The sequence below is a fragment of the Chanodichthys erythropterus genome, chromosome 24 (assembly GCF_024489055.1).
Source record: "Chanodichthys erythropterus isolate Z2021 chromosome 24, ASM2448905v1, whole genome shotgun sequence".
Lineage (NCBI taxonomy): Eukaryota > Metazoa > Chordata > Actinopteri > Cypriniformes > Xenocyprididae > Chanodichthys > Chanodichthys erythropterus.
The window spans coordinates 4,721,289-4,738,143 of NC_090244.1; the positions used below are offsets into that span (position 1 = coordinate 4,721,289).

At 36.7% G+C, this 16,855-nt stretch overlaps 1 protein-coding gene across 1 annotated transcript in view; it reads right to left on the reverse strand.

The window, feature by feature from the left end:
- Positions 1-16,607, reverse strand: part of LOC137015595 (uncharacterized) — a 76,338-nt gene extending 59,731 nt beyond the window's left edge. The window contains exons 1-3 of the mRNA XM_067380643.1: positions 16,598-16,607; positions 15,281-15,985; positions 10,015-10,719 (exon numbers count right to left, since the gene is read on the reverse strand). Of these exons, the coding sequence (XP_067236744.1) occupies positions 10,015-10,719; positions 15,281-15,985; positions 16,598-16,607 (1,420 nt within the window). The remainder of the gene's footprint in view (positions 1-10,014; positions 10,720-15,280; positions 15,986-16,597) is intronic.
- Between the last annotated feature and the right edge of the window lie 248 nt (positions 16,608-16,855).

A 16,855-nucleotide genomic window follows, 5' to 3' on the forward strand; every position in this document is an offset into this window, starting at 1 on the left:
AAATTAAAATTCTGTCATTAATTTCTCACCTTCATGTCGTTCCAAACCCGTAAGACTTTCGTTCATCTTCAGAACACAAATGAAGATTTTTTTTTTAATGAAATCTGAGACATTTCTGTCCCTCTAGCAGATGACACTTTGACACTTCAAAAAGTTCATAAAGAGATCATAAAACTAATCCATATGAATGGAGCTGTTTAGTCCAAATTTTCTAAAGAGACTCGATCACTTTATATGATGAACAGATTTAATTTAGGCTTTTATTCACATATTAATATTGATCAGTGCACATAAACAGAAGCTCAACCATACTTGCTTGATGCGTGAGAATGAACCTCATTGGTTCTTACTGAAGCTCAAACGTGATGCGTAACACGAGAATGAACCTCATTGGTTCTTGCTGAAGCTCAAACGTGATGCATAACACGAGAATGAACCTCATTGGTTCTTGCTGAAGCTCAAACGTGATGCGTAACACGAGAATGAACCTCATTGGTTCTTACTGAAGCTCAAACGTGCTGCGTAACATGAGAATGAACCTCATTGGTTCTTGCTGAAGCTCAAACGTGATACATAACACAAGAATGAACCTCATTGGTTCTTGCTGAAGCTCAAACGTGATGCATAACACGAGAATGAACCTCATTGGTTCTCGCACATCAAGCGAACATGCTTGAGCTTCTGTTTACCACAACTGGTGTACGTTCAAGCTCAAACCGGTGAGCAACATTTTGCTATGTTTTCTGGGTTGAACGACAGGTTTCCTGGAAACGGTGTGCAACGGGTTTGAGATACGTTTTCTCTTGTTTGGTGGGTGTGTCAGAAACGACAGCCCAATCAGTGGCAAGATGTATATAAACCACGAGGTATTAAAGAAACAGCTCGCACAATGGGTATTAATGTAATGTAGCATCTGTACAAGAATCAGTCTTGGCCAACCAACTTTGGAATTTTCAGAATGCTTTTAGCCTGCTGAACTGTGTTTGTAAATCTCACATTGGCCCTGGCCTGGCGGACACTAATAGATCACGAGACCCGTTTTATTGCTGCTTCAATAAATTCCTGAACATTTCCCTCGCGACTTCAAAGGGACCACGGCCACCTCGCATCGGATTACGGCAAGCTGGGCACGCACAGGAAATACACGCACGCAACCACAAACACCCACACACACAGACATGCATGAAGATTGTATGCACAAATATGATTGTACCCGCAAATATAATTGTAACCGTCGTTGTATGTCAAATCGCATATAGTTATTCCCACTGTATAAGCTTAGCTAGGATTGTAGTTGTGCTAGTGTCATTTCTAACGATTACATTTGACTGTAAACTATAACTTCTTTTATATGCTTTTCTTACATGACATGCTTGGTGTCTATGTAAAGCTCTCTTTATGCCTCATTTACCAATGTATGTCACAGTTCTGTAAAATGCATTATTCTATTTTTAATGGTACTATGAAGGAAAATGTACCCTGATCTAAAATATCATAAATTATGCAAATTGAGCCACAAGACAAGACAAAGGAATGTTTTCCCACCAACTTTGCACCTATGTCATTGGCTATTCCACCCCAAAGAGGTGTGTCGGCTTGTCTGTCATAAGAGGAGCACCAGGATTTTCTTCTGTGTTCTCCCGATTGCCCCTGAATCATCCATCGCCCACTCACGCACGTCTCTCCCGGACGTCACGTCGACCACGCTTCCATCGCGCTCATCTTTCGGGACCACCATCTCCGGCGAAACTAACTTTCACGTTTCGATACGTTTCAAGGGCTTCGATTGTGTTAATATCTCCATAATTGCTTATAGTAAAATATTAGGAGTTCGAGTTCCTATATCAAAAGTTGCATTAACTAGATACCCAGTGTAATGATTAGAAGAGTACGTTTGTCAACGTTTCTTGCTAGCTGTAACTTATGTGTATAAAGCCAAATGATCTACCAGCTAACAGCAGACCTAGCAGCTAGACTAGTTATTCAAAGCTAGCTTAAAGGGGTACTTCACCCCTGGAAAGATGAATGTGTATTTAAAATTGGTCATTTATGTAGTAGAAATGTGAAATTATTTTTGAATTTGGAGCTTTCTAGACTGAGAAAAGGAAGAAAATGTATTTTTGACTAATGTGGATGAAAGACAACAACTCCCAGAATGCACTTGTTTTGCTGCCCTTGCGAGGCCACGCCCAAACCACGCCTATCGGTTACAGGCGGCATTACCAAAATTCAAACAAATAAATCGTGAGTTAGTTCATACATTTACAGCGAAATGGTGCTAAATTGCTTTGTACCTGGATGTACACCCAAAACCAGGAAAGGACAAGTAAGTTTCCATCATTTTCCGATTAAGTTAAAGATTTGGAGCGATGTAAACAGTGACTGCGGGCCATCAAACACCCGAAGTTTGGAGATGACACCGTTATAGAATACATAAAAAACGCAGAATATGTAGTCTCCATTTCAAGCACGAGGACTACGAACCAAATATCCTTGCAATGAAGAGAACCATTCTGAAGGACACCGCGATACCTTCTATATTCACTTTCCCAGAGGACGAACAGCCTGCCCAGCTAACCAAAATACGTGACTGTTACGTAACTTCAACGTAATTTGGTGACCAAACTTTCGTCGTGGCGACGTAACTAGTTACGTTGTCTCAACCGGAAAAGTGAAATTCCCGGATACGTTGCCACAACGTAACTTTGTGACGTTGCCAGTTAGTAACTGCGACGTCGTGGCAACGTTGTGTATCATTGGTTGTGTATTGGTAATCAGTTGGTAATTTTTATATTTATTTATTTTTCTACGGGCGGACATGCAGTAGTTTAACCTAATTTATGTCCTCATTTGCCCAAATTAATTTAAAGGCTATTCCAACAGCTGTGAACAATGAATGTAGAGCTCAAAATGAATTCAATTCATTTATTTAGAAAAACATGCAGAACATGAACAAAAATCCAAATAAAAATAATGAAATACACCCAAACTAAATAAAAACATATCGCCTACAGCGAAACATAAAATAAAAGCATTCAAGACGTTTTGCACTCAGTATCATTAAAAACATATGCTATGCTAGCGTACCATTTTGCCAACATATATTTCAGACGTTCAATCACAGAGGTGAAAATATTAACATAAAGTACTTAAGGTAGACTGTGGGTAATGTTACTTAACCAATCTGACGCAGTTGTTGAACTTATTGCTATAAAACTGACGAGAAACACGGAGAAACGTCGACGCCGTCCTCTCCAGCAGCTTGAATGTTTTCCCGGTTGCCATGGCAACTCTAACGGCCACCAGCACTAACGTAAACATAACAATAAAAAAAGGTTTTGCGTCTTTCCAAAGTTAACTTTATACATTTTTATAAAAGCCATTTATTCGTTGTCACCTCGGAAAAATAAATTCTTCTCTCAGAAAAATTAACTTTACTCTCTTGTCAACATACTGTGCGCGCTGCGCGCACTCCATTTGTGGAGGCGCGCGCTGTATGTCACGTCACTATATATAAAAAGCAATCATCCATATTCTGACTTGGTGAAAAGAAACATTTTTTTTTCTTAGGGGACATTTCAGTCTTGTGTCTGACGTTTAATTACACAGTTTAAATGGCAAATTCTGGTAATAATAACATATAAAGAACGCGTAAATGATGGTAATGAAATTACCAGCACATGACGTTGCTGTAACGTTGCCAGTAAGTCATGGAATGACCATTATATTACGAATAGAGTACGTATCTGGAACGTCCTTGGTTTTCTTATAACGTTAGGAGATCGTACTGACAACGTTGTGATATGGTAATTTGATGGTAATAATATTACGGGCATACAACGTTGTAGTTACGTTACTAGTAAGTCATGGAATTACCAATATATTACGAATAGAGTACGTATCTGGAACGTCCTTGGTAATCGTATAACGTTAGGGGGTCGTACTGACGACGTTGTGAGATGGTAATCTGAAGGTAATGAAATTACTGGCATGCGACGTCGTAGTTACGTTGTCAGTTAGTAAGTCATGAAATTACCAAAAAGTACGAATACATTACGTAACTGTTACGTCGTGTGTTAGCTGGGTGGGCATCTGGCACTAAGCGTATTCGCCCAGAGGTAAGACTCGCTGATACTAGACTGATAACACAGTAGCCTATATGTAGTGTTGTAGGTAGCAGTAAAACTGCAAACTTAGCAAAGTAACGTTAGATAGACAATTACATATAAGTTGCATGTAAGTTGACTGTTATCAAAGTAAAGCCTCTGTTCTGTAAAACTGAGTTTATTTATCTATTTATGCTAACGTTACCACAAAAGCCTTTTGCTGTATTGGTTGAGATGACTGCAGAGACCGATTAAATTTGCGAGATGAACCACTGATGTAGTGCAGACAAAATAAAGTTAATTACTGTAAGCTTAAAAATATAATTGACACCCACTTTTGATAAAATCTTTGATCTATGTCTGTGAGTAACCTCAAACGCGCATGTGTATGGGCGTGGTGAAAAAATGCGGAACTACCTGCTATTACTGGCTGTAGTTTTAAGCCTCTGGCCAAAAAAGCCTCCGATGACGCAAAATGACGATTTTTGCGTCATCGGAGGCTTTTTTTACAGAATAAAAATGCATAAATCTCATCTCGGGCTGATATGAAGGGGGAATGCACGCTAATTCGAAAATACTAGTGGTATTCTACTAATACAAAGCTTAATGCTAAATCCTGAAGTAACCCTTTAACAACCTACTTGTCCAGTAAGTGATTACGAAAGATAAATCAGGACTTAATTCAAGTCTGTGAGTTGATTAAAGTGAATGTGATTTGAGCATGAATGTACAGTAGGCTACATGAGAGCTTGGTAAGCTATCTAGGAAGCAAATATTATTTTTTTTTAATTTAGAATCCTGCACATGGAGAGAAAAAGAGGAAAAAGAAAGATCACCGACTTTTTTCAAGGGTAAATTGTGCTTATGTGATAACATGGCTGTTGTTGGGGGAAATTGTAGATATCAGGGAGGATGCAAAAACAGCGCGCTTTTCGGCGCCTCCCGCCTACCCAGCTAACGCACGACGTAACAGTTACGTAATGTATTCGTACTTTTTGGTAATTTCATGACTTACTAAATGACAACGTAACTACGACGTCGCATGCCAGTAATTTCATTACCTTCAGATTACCATCTCACAACGTTGTCAGTACGACCCCCTAACGTTATAAGATTACCAAGGACGTTCCAGATACGTACTCTATTCGTAATATATTGGTAATTCCATGACTTACTAGTAACGTAACTACAACGTTGTATGCCCGTAATATTATTACCATCAAATTACCATATCACAACGTCGTCAGTACGACCCCCTAACGTTATAAGATTACCAAGGACGTTCCAGATACGTACTCTATTCGTAATATATTGGTAATTCCATGACTTACTAGTAACGTAACTACAACGTTGTATGTCCGTAATATTATTACCATCAAATTACCATATCACAACGTCGTCAGTACGATCTCCTAACGTTATAAAAAAAACCAAGGACGTTCCAGATACGTACTCTATTCGTAATATAATGGTCATTCCATGACTTACTGGCAACGTAGCAGCAACGTCATGTGCTGGTAATTTCATTATACCATCATTTACGCATTCTTTATATGTTATTATTACCAGAATTTGCCATTTAAAATGTGTAATTAAACGTCAGACACAAGACTGAAATGTCCCTTAAGAAAAAAAATATGTTTCTTTTCACCAAGTCAGAATATGGATGATTGCTTTTTATATATAGTGACGTGACATAAATGGCCTCCACAAATGGAGTGCACGCCGCGCGCACAGTATGTTGACAAGAGAGTAAAGTTAATTTTTCTGAGAGAAGAATTTATTTTTCCGAGGTGACAACGAATAAATGGCTTTTATAAAAATGAATTCCTATATTTTCTCTATGGTATGTGCAACTGCATCAAATTCTGCTTAAAAAAACTCCGTCAATACAGAACGAAATATGCTGTAGCCTATTTTGCCGTCAATACTGCCGACGTTGTCTTTGCTGTATCAGTAGGCTATATATTTGTTAAACATCCAAATGTCGACTGGTCTGTCTGTCGGCGCACAGAGCCACGCAGTCGCAGACAGCACGTGAAGTTCGTGAACGCCGAATTCCCTTGTCTTTCTTATCTATTTGTGTTTGAACGAAAAAAAATTAACGATGTGCTCGAAAAAATAAGTCAAAGTGCCCGTCTCAACGAGTTTCCCCGTAAACGCAGTCAGAGAAAGAAAACGGATGCGTGTCATTCCCGGTATTATGCTGCGTTCCAGGCTGCGTTCGCTGGCTGGTGCTGAGCCAGAGACAGACGCGTTTGTAAAGCTCTGCATTATAACCATAGACTGTATAACCAATCACACACGATGCTGTTGAGCTTATGAATGCAATGACCAATCAGAGGTGTTCAGATGAGTCATCGCTAAAATGCCGGTGTTTTCTTCACTCGCTCGCTGACTGAACAAAGTGCAAATATGTGTACGAATCGGTAAGATATTAATTTCACAGTATAAACAGCTTCAGTGATTTTTTTTTTCAACTTTTAATTATTTTTAACACATAACAAATAACATAATATATCCATTCAGAATAAAACGCAAGAACAACAACAGACATATAATCAATTTATATATTCCAATGAGAAAAAATGCTTTCAGTGATTTTAATGGGAGTTTTTGAGAGTGCTAGAACTAGACTGTCAGTGAAAATGTTCTTTGATGATGTAACTTGCAATGTTTTTATTTACATTAACTTGCAATGTTAAATATATAAATATATATATATATATATATATATATATATAACTCAGTCGTATTAAAAATATGTTATGGCACGACATCCATATCTGTTAATTAAGTAAACAGACAGGTTTTTTATGCATATTACAATATTAGGTTAATTTGACCATCGCCCACTATAGATCATAATCTATAAAGGTGAGAAGTAAGGTATTTCATGATAATTCAGTTTGAAAAAATAAATAAATAAATAACTCGTGCCCCCTCAAAAATAATGAGTGCATGACGCCCCTGAAAGAGACAATCTGTTTATTAATTATATCTAATATACAAATATAACTAAATATATCTATTTACTATTAATTTATATTTTTTAAACCTTTAATAATTAAATTTTAGGGGACCCCCCAAGAGTCCTAAGTCATTTCGAACCCTGGATGCAAGTACTACCGTTTCTCTATTAGATAATGAAACTGATTTCTGTGCTGGCTCTCAAGGACTGTTAGTAAGTTTTGCTACTTGTCTTCTTTCTATTCCTGCTTTTACTTTCGCTCTTGTATAAACGTGTATATCCTGTAGGCTATATATATTTAGACGTATAACCTCTGTAGTAGTAGTTTTCATATATTAAACACATTATTCATGCTTGACTGTTCTGTTGCTCATTCAACAAAAACCAGGTCACTTTAACGTTTTTCGATCCAGCACCATCGCTTTACGCTTTGATGCTAGAACAGGGAGTGCATTCTCGTGGCCAGAGAATAACCTTCCTTTTTATAATAGTCTGTGAGGAGCTAACGCTTTGCTGGACAAACTAATATAGTTTCTCTAAATAATTATTAAACCAGAACTTATCATATATGTAATTGATTATAATTCGTTGTAATTAATTCACAATATATGTTTAATTCCCCCTTGTGTCGGTATATGCATCATAATTAATCATAAAGCTTTATGATTTATTATATTCATATATTTCACCCATAAATTGATTAAACCTGTACAGAATCGTTACAGTAACATAAAAATAGGCCTACTTATATATTTTGCTATTGTATTGTGAAGTGACACTTTAATAAACTTTTCTATACTCCTCTGATTAATGGTAAATATTACAATATCATAGCACAACAACAGTGATCAGCAATAATGATAAGCCTAATACTCACAATAAAAATAAGATAGATCAACACAGTCTCGGAGGTAAGAAGTGGATTATCCTTCACCTGAAATGTTTGTCTTTTCATCCTGAAATGCGAGGCAAATGTTGGACCACAATAATTAGAAGTTTCCACAAATCCCTTTACTCGATTGGGATGTTCTCTTTTATTCTGGACGGCAAGAGCAGTGACTGTAACATCGAGTGTATTCTGCAGTATTAAACATGTATTTATACCGATTTCACCACGCTCTGAAATCTCTTCAAAAAGAACACAAAGAATGGCCTTCTCAGCTGCCGTAGTTGCAACTCCTGCGTCATCAGAACAGGGTGTTCAACGCACCACCGTTTAAGTTTAAAAAACGTTTTGCAACATTTTGTCAGGGCTGAACGCACCCCAAATGTGTGAGTTGATCAATGTTTATGTGAATAAAAGCCTAAATTCAATCTATTCATCATATAAAGCGATCGAGTCTCTTGAGAAAATGTGGACTGAACTGCTCAATTCATAGTTTTATGATCTCTTTATTAATTTTTTGAAGCATCAGTTTGGTAATTTGTGTAGCTGCTGGAGGGACAGAAATCTCTCAGATTTCATCAAAAAGATCTTCATTTGTGTTCAGAAAATGAACGAAAGGTTCATATAGGTTAACGACGACATGAAGGAGAGTAAATGATGACACAGTTTTCATTTTTGGGTGAACAAACTCTTAAAATAATCTCTCTATCTGTGGAAAAGAGTTACTGAAATAAAGTTTACCATATCTGTATGAGTGTCAAACTACACATTATTGATAAAGATGACATACAGTTAAACCAAAAATTATTCAAACATGTTTGATATCTTTGATATATTTTACTAGTGGGTTCAGGACACTATAGTTCATTTATGTAAGTGAAGATAGCAAAATAAAGTAAGCTGTGACATATTATACCCCAAAATAATTCAGACACTTTGACCTGACCATGTTTTGCTTAAGTGGTATCAGATATAATTGAGATTTTTTTTTTTCTGACACAGTTTAACTCTGAGATCTTGTCATATTTTATTACCATTTTTAAACTAAAGTGAATAAACTGAATTAATGAATGAAATGATCAAGGTGTCTGAATAAATTTTGGTTTGACTGTAAGTGTATCTGACATTAATTAAACAAAATTGAGCAAAAGTTATCAATGGAAAATAATTATGAATTTAATGACAAAAGAAAATTGCTTAATTTCATTAATCTGCACAAAACAACAGATCACAGAACACACAGATTAAACAAAACTAAATTAAAAATAGCGTCAGAATAATGTTTTTAGGAAGTATATTCATTAAAAATAATCAAATTGGTGCTCTAAACCAGTCAATGAATCTCTCTCTTGTGTGTGTTCACACCTGGGAAAGTGTTATCAATGCACTGGTGTCTATTAGCTCCAGCAAACACATGACTGTATTACATTTACATTCATTTACTGGATGGAAAGAAAGACAAAAACACAATTTGTGACTGCTTAGATTTAGTGACCAATATGAAAGCATTAAAAGTGTCACACAAAAACTGTAAACATGTTGACATTTTTTCTTTCTTAAAAATAGCTTCCATCACGAGTGCAAATCTTACTGATGTTTATTTTACATGACATATTTTTGCCTCATTTGAAGCTCCAAATGAAATATAGATCCTCCAGCAGTCTAGTAGTTTTTACTTGTAATGTTCTTTCAAAGTGTGTTTGACGAGACTCACTTCCTGCTGCTTCAGAACAGACAAACATGAGCGTGTCTATAGATGAAAAGATGATGTTTGAGTTATATTCAAGACAAACTGATTGCTGTTGTTTTTTGATTGTTTTTGGGGTTTTTTGTATTTTCTATGGATTAGGTAAAACGATTTCCATTTTTAAAAGCACACCCTGTGAAGAACAGGATTGTTCAAGAAATGAAAGTGTTTATTTCCTTCAGGAACAGATTTTAGAAGCTAATAACGAGAAGTTTCTTGATATTATTGCTATGACTGTCACATTTTCATGATTTTCTTCATATACTCAGTGTGAATATCTGCTCTATAAAGTATGTGGACTCACTCATCTGTGATCTGATGTTTTCTCTCTGTTTCTTCATCCTCTTCATTCGTTCTTCTGCTCTTTTTTCCTCTGCTCTTCTTCTCTCTTTCACCTCCTGTAAAATCTTTCTGTCTATTTCAAAATGGCGGCCGTTGTTTTGTGTCACTGTCTCCTCAATCTTCTCCAGCAGCTCCTTGATCTGAGTGTCGTCACTCCTGTTGTGATTGTTGAGAACATGATACCTGTTCCCACACTTGTCCAGCAGCCACTGGAGATCCTGTCCTTCACTCTCAATGTGCTGCTCTATAGATGTGTCTAACAGAGAGTCTCCATGAGTGAACAGAACTATAGTGTGACTCCAGACTCTCTCACTGAGAAGATCCAGATGATCCTGCACTGCTTTTCTGTGTGTCTCTTTAAATCCATCGTCCACACGTATGATCAGTAGTACAGCATGTGGTCCTGGAGGACACAGAGACACACTGAGCAAAATCTCCTGTTTCAGTATCTCAGGACTGTCCTCTACAGTGTAATTTATCCACCATCCTGGAGCTTCAATGACAGTGATGTGTCTGTCTGCCACTTCTCCATGTCTCCTCACACACTGAGCAGATCTCTTCAAGTCAAACTCCTCTCTGCCCAGGATGGTGTTTCCTGATGAACTCTTACCAGATCTTCTATTACCCATCAACACAATCCTCAGATCTGAGAGATGTTGAGCTTCACCTGCAACAAACAGAAGAGAAAACACACTTCTTAATGTGGGTGAGATCTTAAATCTTCTTTGAATGGTTAGTTCATTAAAAAATTAAAATTCTGTCATTAATTTCTCACCTTCATGTCGTTCCAAACCCGTAAGACTTTCGTTCATCTTCAGAACACAAATGAAGATTTTTTTTTTTTAATGAAATCTGAGACATTTCTGTCCCTCTAGCAGATGACACTTTGACACTTCAAAAAGTTCAAAAAAGAGATCATAAAACTAATCCATATGAATGGAGCTGTTTAGTTCAAATTTTCTAAAGAGACTCGATCACTTTATATGATGAACAGATTTAATTTAGGCTTTTATTCACATATTAATATTGATCAGCGCACATAAACAGAAGCTCAACCATATTTGCTTGATGCGCGAATGAACCTCATTGGTTCTTGCTGAAGCTCAAACGTGATGCGTAACACGAGAATGAACCTCATTGGTTCTTGCTGAAGCTCAAACGTGCTGCGTAACATGAGAATGAACCTCATTGGTTCTTACTGAAGCTCAAACGTGATGCGTAACACGAGAATGAACCTCATTGGTTCTTGCTGAAGCTCAAACGTGCTGCGTAACACGAGAATGAACCTCATTGGTTCTTACTGAAGCTCAAACGTGCTGCGTAACATGAGAATGAACCTCATTGGTTCTTACTGAAGCTCAAACGTGATGCGTAACACGAGAATGAACCTCATTGGTTCTTGCTGAAGCTCAAACGTGCTGCGTAACACGAGAATGAACCTCATTGGTTCTTACTGAAGCTCAAACGTGATGCGTAACACGAGAATGAACCTCATTGGTTCTTACTGAAGCTCAAACGTGATGCGTAACACGAGAATGAACCTCATTGGTTCTTACTGAAGCTCAAACGTGATGCGTAACACGAGAATGAACCTCATTGGTTCTTGCTGAAGCTCAAACGTGATGCATAACACGAGAATGAACCTCATTGGTTCTCGCACATCAAGCGAACATGCTTGAGCTTCTGTTTACCACAACTGGGGTACGTTCAAGCTCAAACCGGTGCACAACGTTTTGCTACGTTTTCCAGGTTAAACGACAGGTTTCCTGGAAACGGTGTGCAACGGGTTTGAGATACGTTTTGTTTGGTCGGTGTGTCAGAAATGTCAGCCCAATGAGCAGCAAGATGTATATTAGGGCTGTTCAACGATAACCGTGGTTATCGTGTACAAAATAAGAGTCTGTGTTTACGTAATATATGCGTGTTTGTTTTGTGTATAATTATTATGTATATATAAATACACACACATACATGTATATATTTAAGAAAAATATCTTATATTTCTACTCAAATATTTACATTTATATATAATTTAAATATATAAAAATATAAATATATTTATATATTTATACATACATGCTTATATTGCTTAAATATATACATGTATGTGTGTGTATTTATATATACATAATAATTATACACAAAACAAACACACATATATTACGTAAACAGACTTTTATTTTGTACACGATAACCACGGTTATCGTTGAACAGTCCTAATGTATATAAACCACGGGGTATTAAAGAGACAATTCGCACAATGGGTATTAATGTAACATAAAAATATTATAGGCCTACTTATATATTTTGCTATTGTATTGTGAAGTGACACTTTAATAAACTTTTCTATACTCCTCTGATTAATGGTAAATATTACAATATCATAGCACAACAACAGTGATCAGCAATAATGATAAGCCTAATACTCACAATAAAAATAAGATAGATCAACACAGTCTCGGAGGTAAGAAGTGGATTATCCTTCACCTGAAATGTTTGTCTTTTCATCCTGAAATGCGAGGCAAATGTTGGACCACAATAATTAGAAGTTTCCACAAATCCCTTTACTCGATTGGGATGTTCTCTTTTATTCTGGACGGCAAGAGCAGTGACTGTAACATCGAGTGTATTCTGCAGTATTAAACATGTATTTATACCGATTTCACCACGCTCTGAAATCTCTTCAAAAAGAACACAAAGAATGGCCTTCTCAGCTGCCGTAGTTGCAACTCCTGCGTCATCAGAACAGGGTGTTCAACGCACCACCGTTTAAGTTTAAAAAACGTTTTGCAACATTTTGTCAGGGCTGAACGCACCCCAAATGTGTGAGTTGATCAATGTTTGTGAATAAAAGCCTAAATTCAATCTATTCATCATATAAAAGCGATCGAGTCTCTTGAGAAAATGTGGACTGAACTGCTCAATTCATAGTTTTATGATCCCTTTATTAACTTTTTGAAGCATCAGTTTGGTAATTTGTGTAGCTGCTGGAGGGACAGAAATCTCTCAGATTTCATCAAAAAGATCTTCATTTGTGTTCAGAAGATGAACGAAAGTCTTATAGGTTTGGAACGACATGAAGGCGAGTAAATGATGACAGAGTTTTCATTTTTAGGTGAACAAACTCTTAAAATAATCTCTCTATCTGTGGAAAAGAGTTACTGAAATAAAGTTGACCATATCTGTATGAGTGTCAAACTACACATTATTGATAAAAATCACAAATAAGTGTATCTCACATTAAATCAACTCTCAAATCAGAGTTGAGCAAAAGTTATCAATGGAAAATTATGTAGAAAAGAAAATTGCTTAATTTCAGTGATCTGCACACACAACATAACAGATCACAGAAAACACAGATTAATCAAGACTAAATTACAAATAGCTTTAGAATAATGTTTTTAGGAAGTATTAAAATAATTAAATTGGTGCTCTAAACCAGAGAATAAATCTCTCTCTTGTGTGTGTTCACACCTGGGAAAGTGTTATCAATGCACTGATGTCTATTAGCACTAGCACTATCTTTCTGACTTGATCAATTTGTATGCTCCATCAAGAGCGCTTAGGTCTGCTGACCATTTGCTTTTAGCTGTACCACGGGTAAAGCTGAAGAGGGGTGACCGAGCCTTTGCATTGGCGCCCCGAAGCTTTGGAATAATTTGCCCCTCTACGTTAGACAGGCTCAAACACTTTTTTTCAAACACAAATTTTTATAGTCTGGCATTTGACGCTGTGAGAGCTGCTTTCTATTATTGTTTTTGTGTCTTAGTGTCGTCTTTCGTGATGTTGATTGTTTTGTATCTTTGATTTTTTTTTTTTTTTTTAATGTGTGTACAAAACTTCGATAAACACTTGCTGTTTTAAAAAAGTGCTTTATAAATAAACTTTGACTTTAGCAAAGATATGACTGTATTACATTTACATTCATTTACTGGAAAGCAAGCAAAAAAAAAAAAAAAAGTCCCACTAAAAACTGTAAATGTTGACTTTTTTTCTTTCATAAAAATAGCTTCTATCACAAGTGCAAAACGAATGTTCATTTTACTGGACATGTTTTTGCCTCATTTGAAGCTCCAAATGAAATATCGATCCTCCAGCAGTCTAGTAGTTTTTACTTGTAATGTTCTTTTGTGTGTTTGACGAGACTCACTTCCTGCTGCTTCAGAACAGACAAACATGAGCGTGTCTATAGATGAAAAGATGATCTTTGAGTTATATTCAAGACAAGCTAATTGCAGTTATTTTTTGATTGTTTTTGGGTTTTTTTGTATTTTCGATTAAGTAAAACGATTTCCATTTTCAAAAGCACACCCTGTGAAGAATAGGATTGTTCAAGAAATGAAAGTGTTTATTTCTTTCAGTAACAGATTTTAGGAGCGTCACTGTTATTGGGAATTAATCTAATAGAGTGCCCCAGGCATGACGCATTTTTGTAGGCAAAACCCGGAAGCGAGTTAGCATTTTAGGACTTTCGGTTCCAACGCCGTAAAGTCTATGGGTTTTTTAATGGGTTTTTGCTAAATCGCCTGAAATAAGGTCTGTGGTTAACAAAGCCTCTAAATACTTTCACGTTTTGATCTATGACATAAAACACACCAGTTATAACCCACTTGTGATTTTTTTAAAACTTTTACTGTGTCTTAAAATCGGCGGTTGCTAAAAGGGACTACTTCCTTTGGCGGGGACTTTAGACGTCATCATTAAAAACAGGACATTTGGACAGCATTTCTTATGAAAAAGTGGAAAAGTATTCATAACAGCACAGATCATAATCAGCGAGCATGTTTTTAAATAAAATTGTTTTCTAAATAAAGTTTGAGGAAGCTTGGTGATGACGACGTTGATCCACGACCATGGTGTGCTGTAGTCCATTTATAGCCTACTGTTAGCCTTTTATTTCTGACGACTTTATTTAGGCTTCAAAATCTATAAATGTTGTTAACTCGTAAAGATTATCTTGATAGACAAAATGTGTAAGTGTCATAACCCTTTGTTAAACACAGAGCTTATTTTCTGCGATTTTCCAAAAGTATATGGGAAAAATGCATAGGCTTTCACCCGAGGGAACCCATGCGCCCTAACTTCCGGGTTGGCCTACAAAAATGTGTCATCCCTGGGGCACTCTATAACGAGAAGTTTCTTGATATTATTTCTGTGACTGTTACATTTTCATGATTTACTTCATATACTCAGTGTGAATATCTGCTCTATAAAGTATATCGACTCACTCATCTGTGATCTGATGTTTTCTCTCCTTTTCTTCATCCTCTTCATTCGTTCTTCTGCTCTCTCTTCCTCTGCTCTTCTTCTCTCTTTCGTCTCCTGTAAAATCTCTCTGTCTATTTCAAAATGGCAGCCGTTGTTTTGTGCCACTGTCTCCTCAATCTTCTCCAGCAGCTCCTTGATCTGAGTATCGTCACTCCTGTTGAGATTGTTGAGAACATGATACCTGTTCCCACATTTGTCCAGCAGCCGCTGGAGATCCTGTCCTTCACTCTCAATGTGCTGCTCTATAGATGTGTCTAACAGAGAGTCTCCACGAGTGAACAGAACTATAGTGTGACTCCAGACTCTCTCACTGAGAAGATCCAGATGATCCTGCACTGATTTTATCTCAGTCTCTTTAAATCCAGAGTTCACATGTATGATCAGTAGTACAGCGTGTGGTCCTGGAGGACACAGAGACACACTGAGCACAATCTCCTGTTTCAGTATCTCAGGACTCTCCTCTACAGTGTAATTTATCCACCATCCTGGAGCTTCAATGACAGTGATGTGTCTGTCTGCTACTTCTCCATGTCTCCTCACACACTGAGCAGATCTCTTTAAGTCAAACTCCTCTCTGCCCAGGATGGTGTTTCCTGATGAACTCTTACCAGCTCCTCTATACCCCATCAACACAATCCTCAGATCTGAGAGATGTTGAGCGCGACCTGAAACATGAGAACAAAACACACTTATCCTGTTGTGTGTTTTCTGAACATTTAACAAGAAAGCTGTACTAAAATATGCTAATTATAATATAAATGCCTCATTGAGTTCAGTTAATCATCGTCCATGGTTAACTAAATCATGAAGAAATTAATCGTTTAATTTCCTTAATCATGAGAAAACAAAAATACAGATTACATAAAACTCAGGCCCAAATTGCCATTTGTTGAAAAAAATAACATGTTTTCAGAAAATATATATATATTAATAACATGCAATAAGTAAAACCGCCGAACTAAATTAATGAATCTCTCTCGCGCACACCTGACACAATCAGTTGCACAGCCGCACACTTTAAATCACATGACTGTATTCTGAAAATAAACTTAAATGCAATCCGCAACAAATCATATTTATAAGCATAAGCGATTTTATAGAGAACAAAAAGCAAGCTTACAAAACTATTATTAACTGTATCGACCAATATGAAAGTGAAAGCAGTAGTAATGTCTCACAGAAACAGTAAACACGTCGAGTTTGATTAAAAGTCATTTTTACTATGAATTAACGAGGAAGACGTTTATTTTTTAAAATAATTAAAAAAAAATGCTTACTTAAGTCCATTTTACTTAAGTCCATTTTACTTCACACTGTCTCAATCGGAGTTCCAGAGTAAATGTAGGTTCAGCAGAACTCGTGTTGATCTTTCTGGGCTTTCACACAGGTGTTCAGATCATGGGAGTGGCTACAGGTGTACAGAAGAGTGCAAAGATGATCTTCGAGGTTGATTTACTCACACACAAAAATAAGATGTTAGGAATTTTTTCAAAAGTGAAATGTTTAAATCTAGGTATTTTAAAAAGTGACTCATA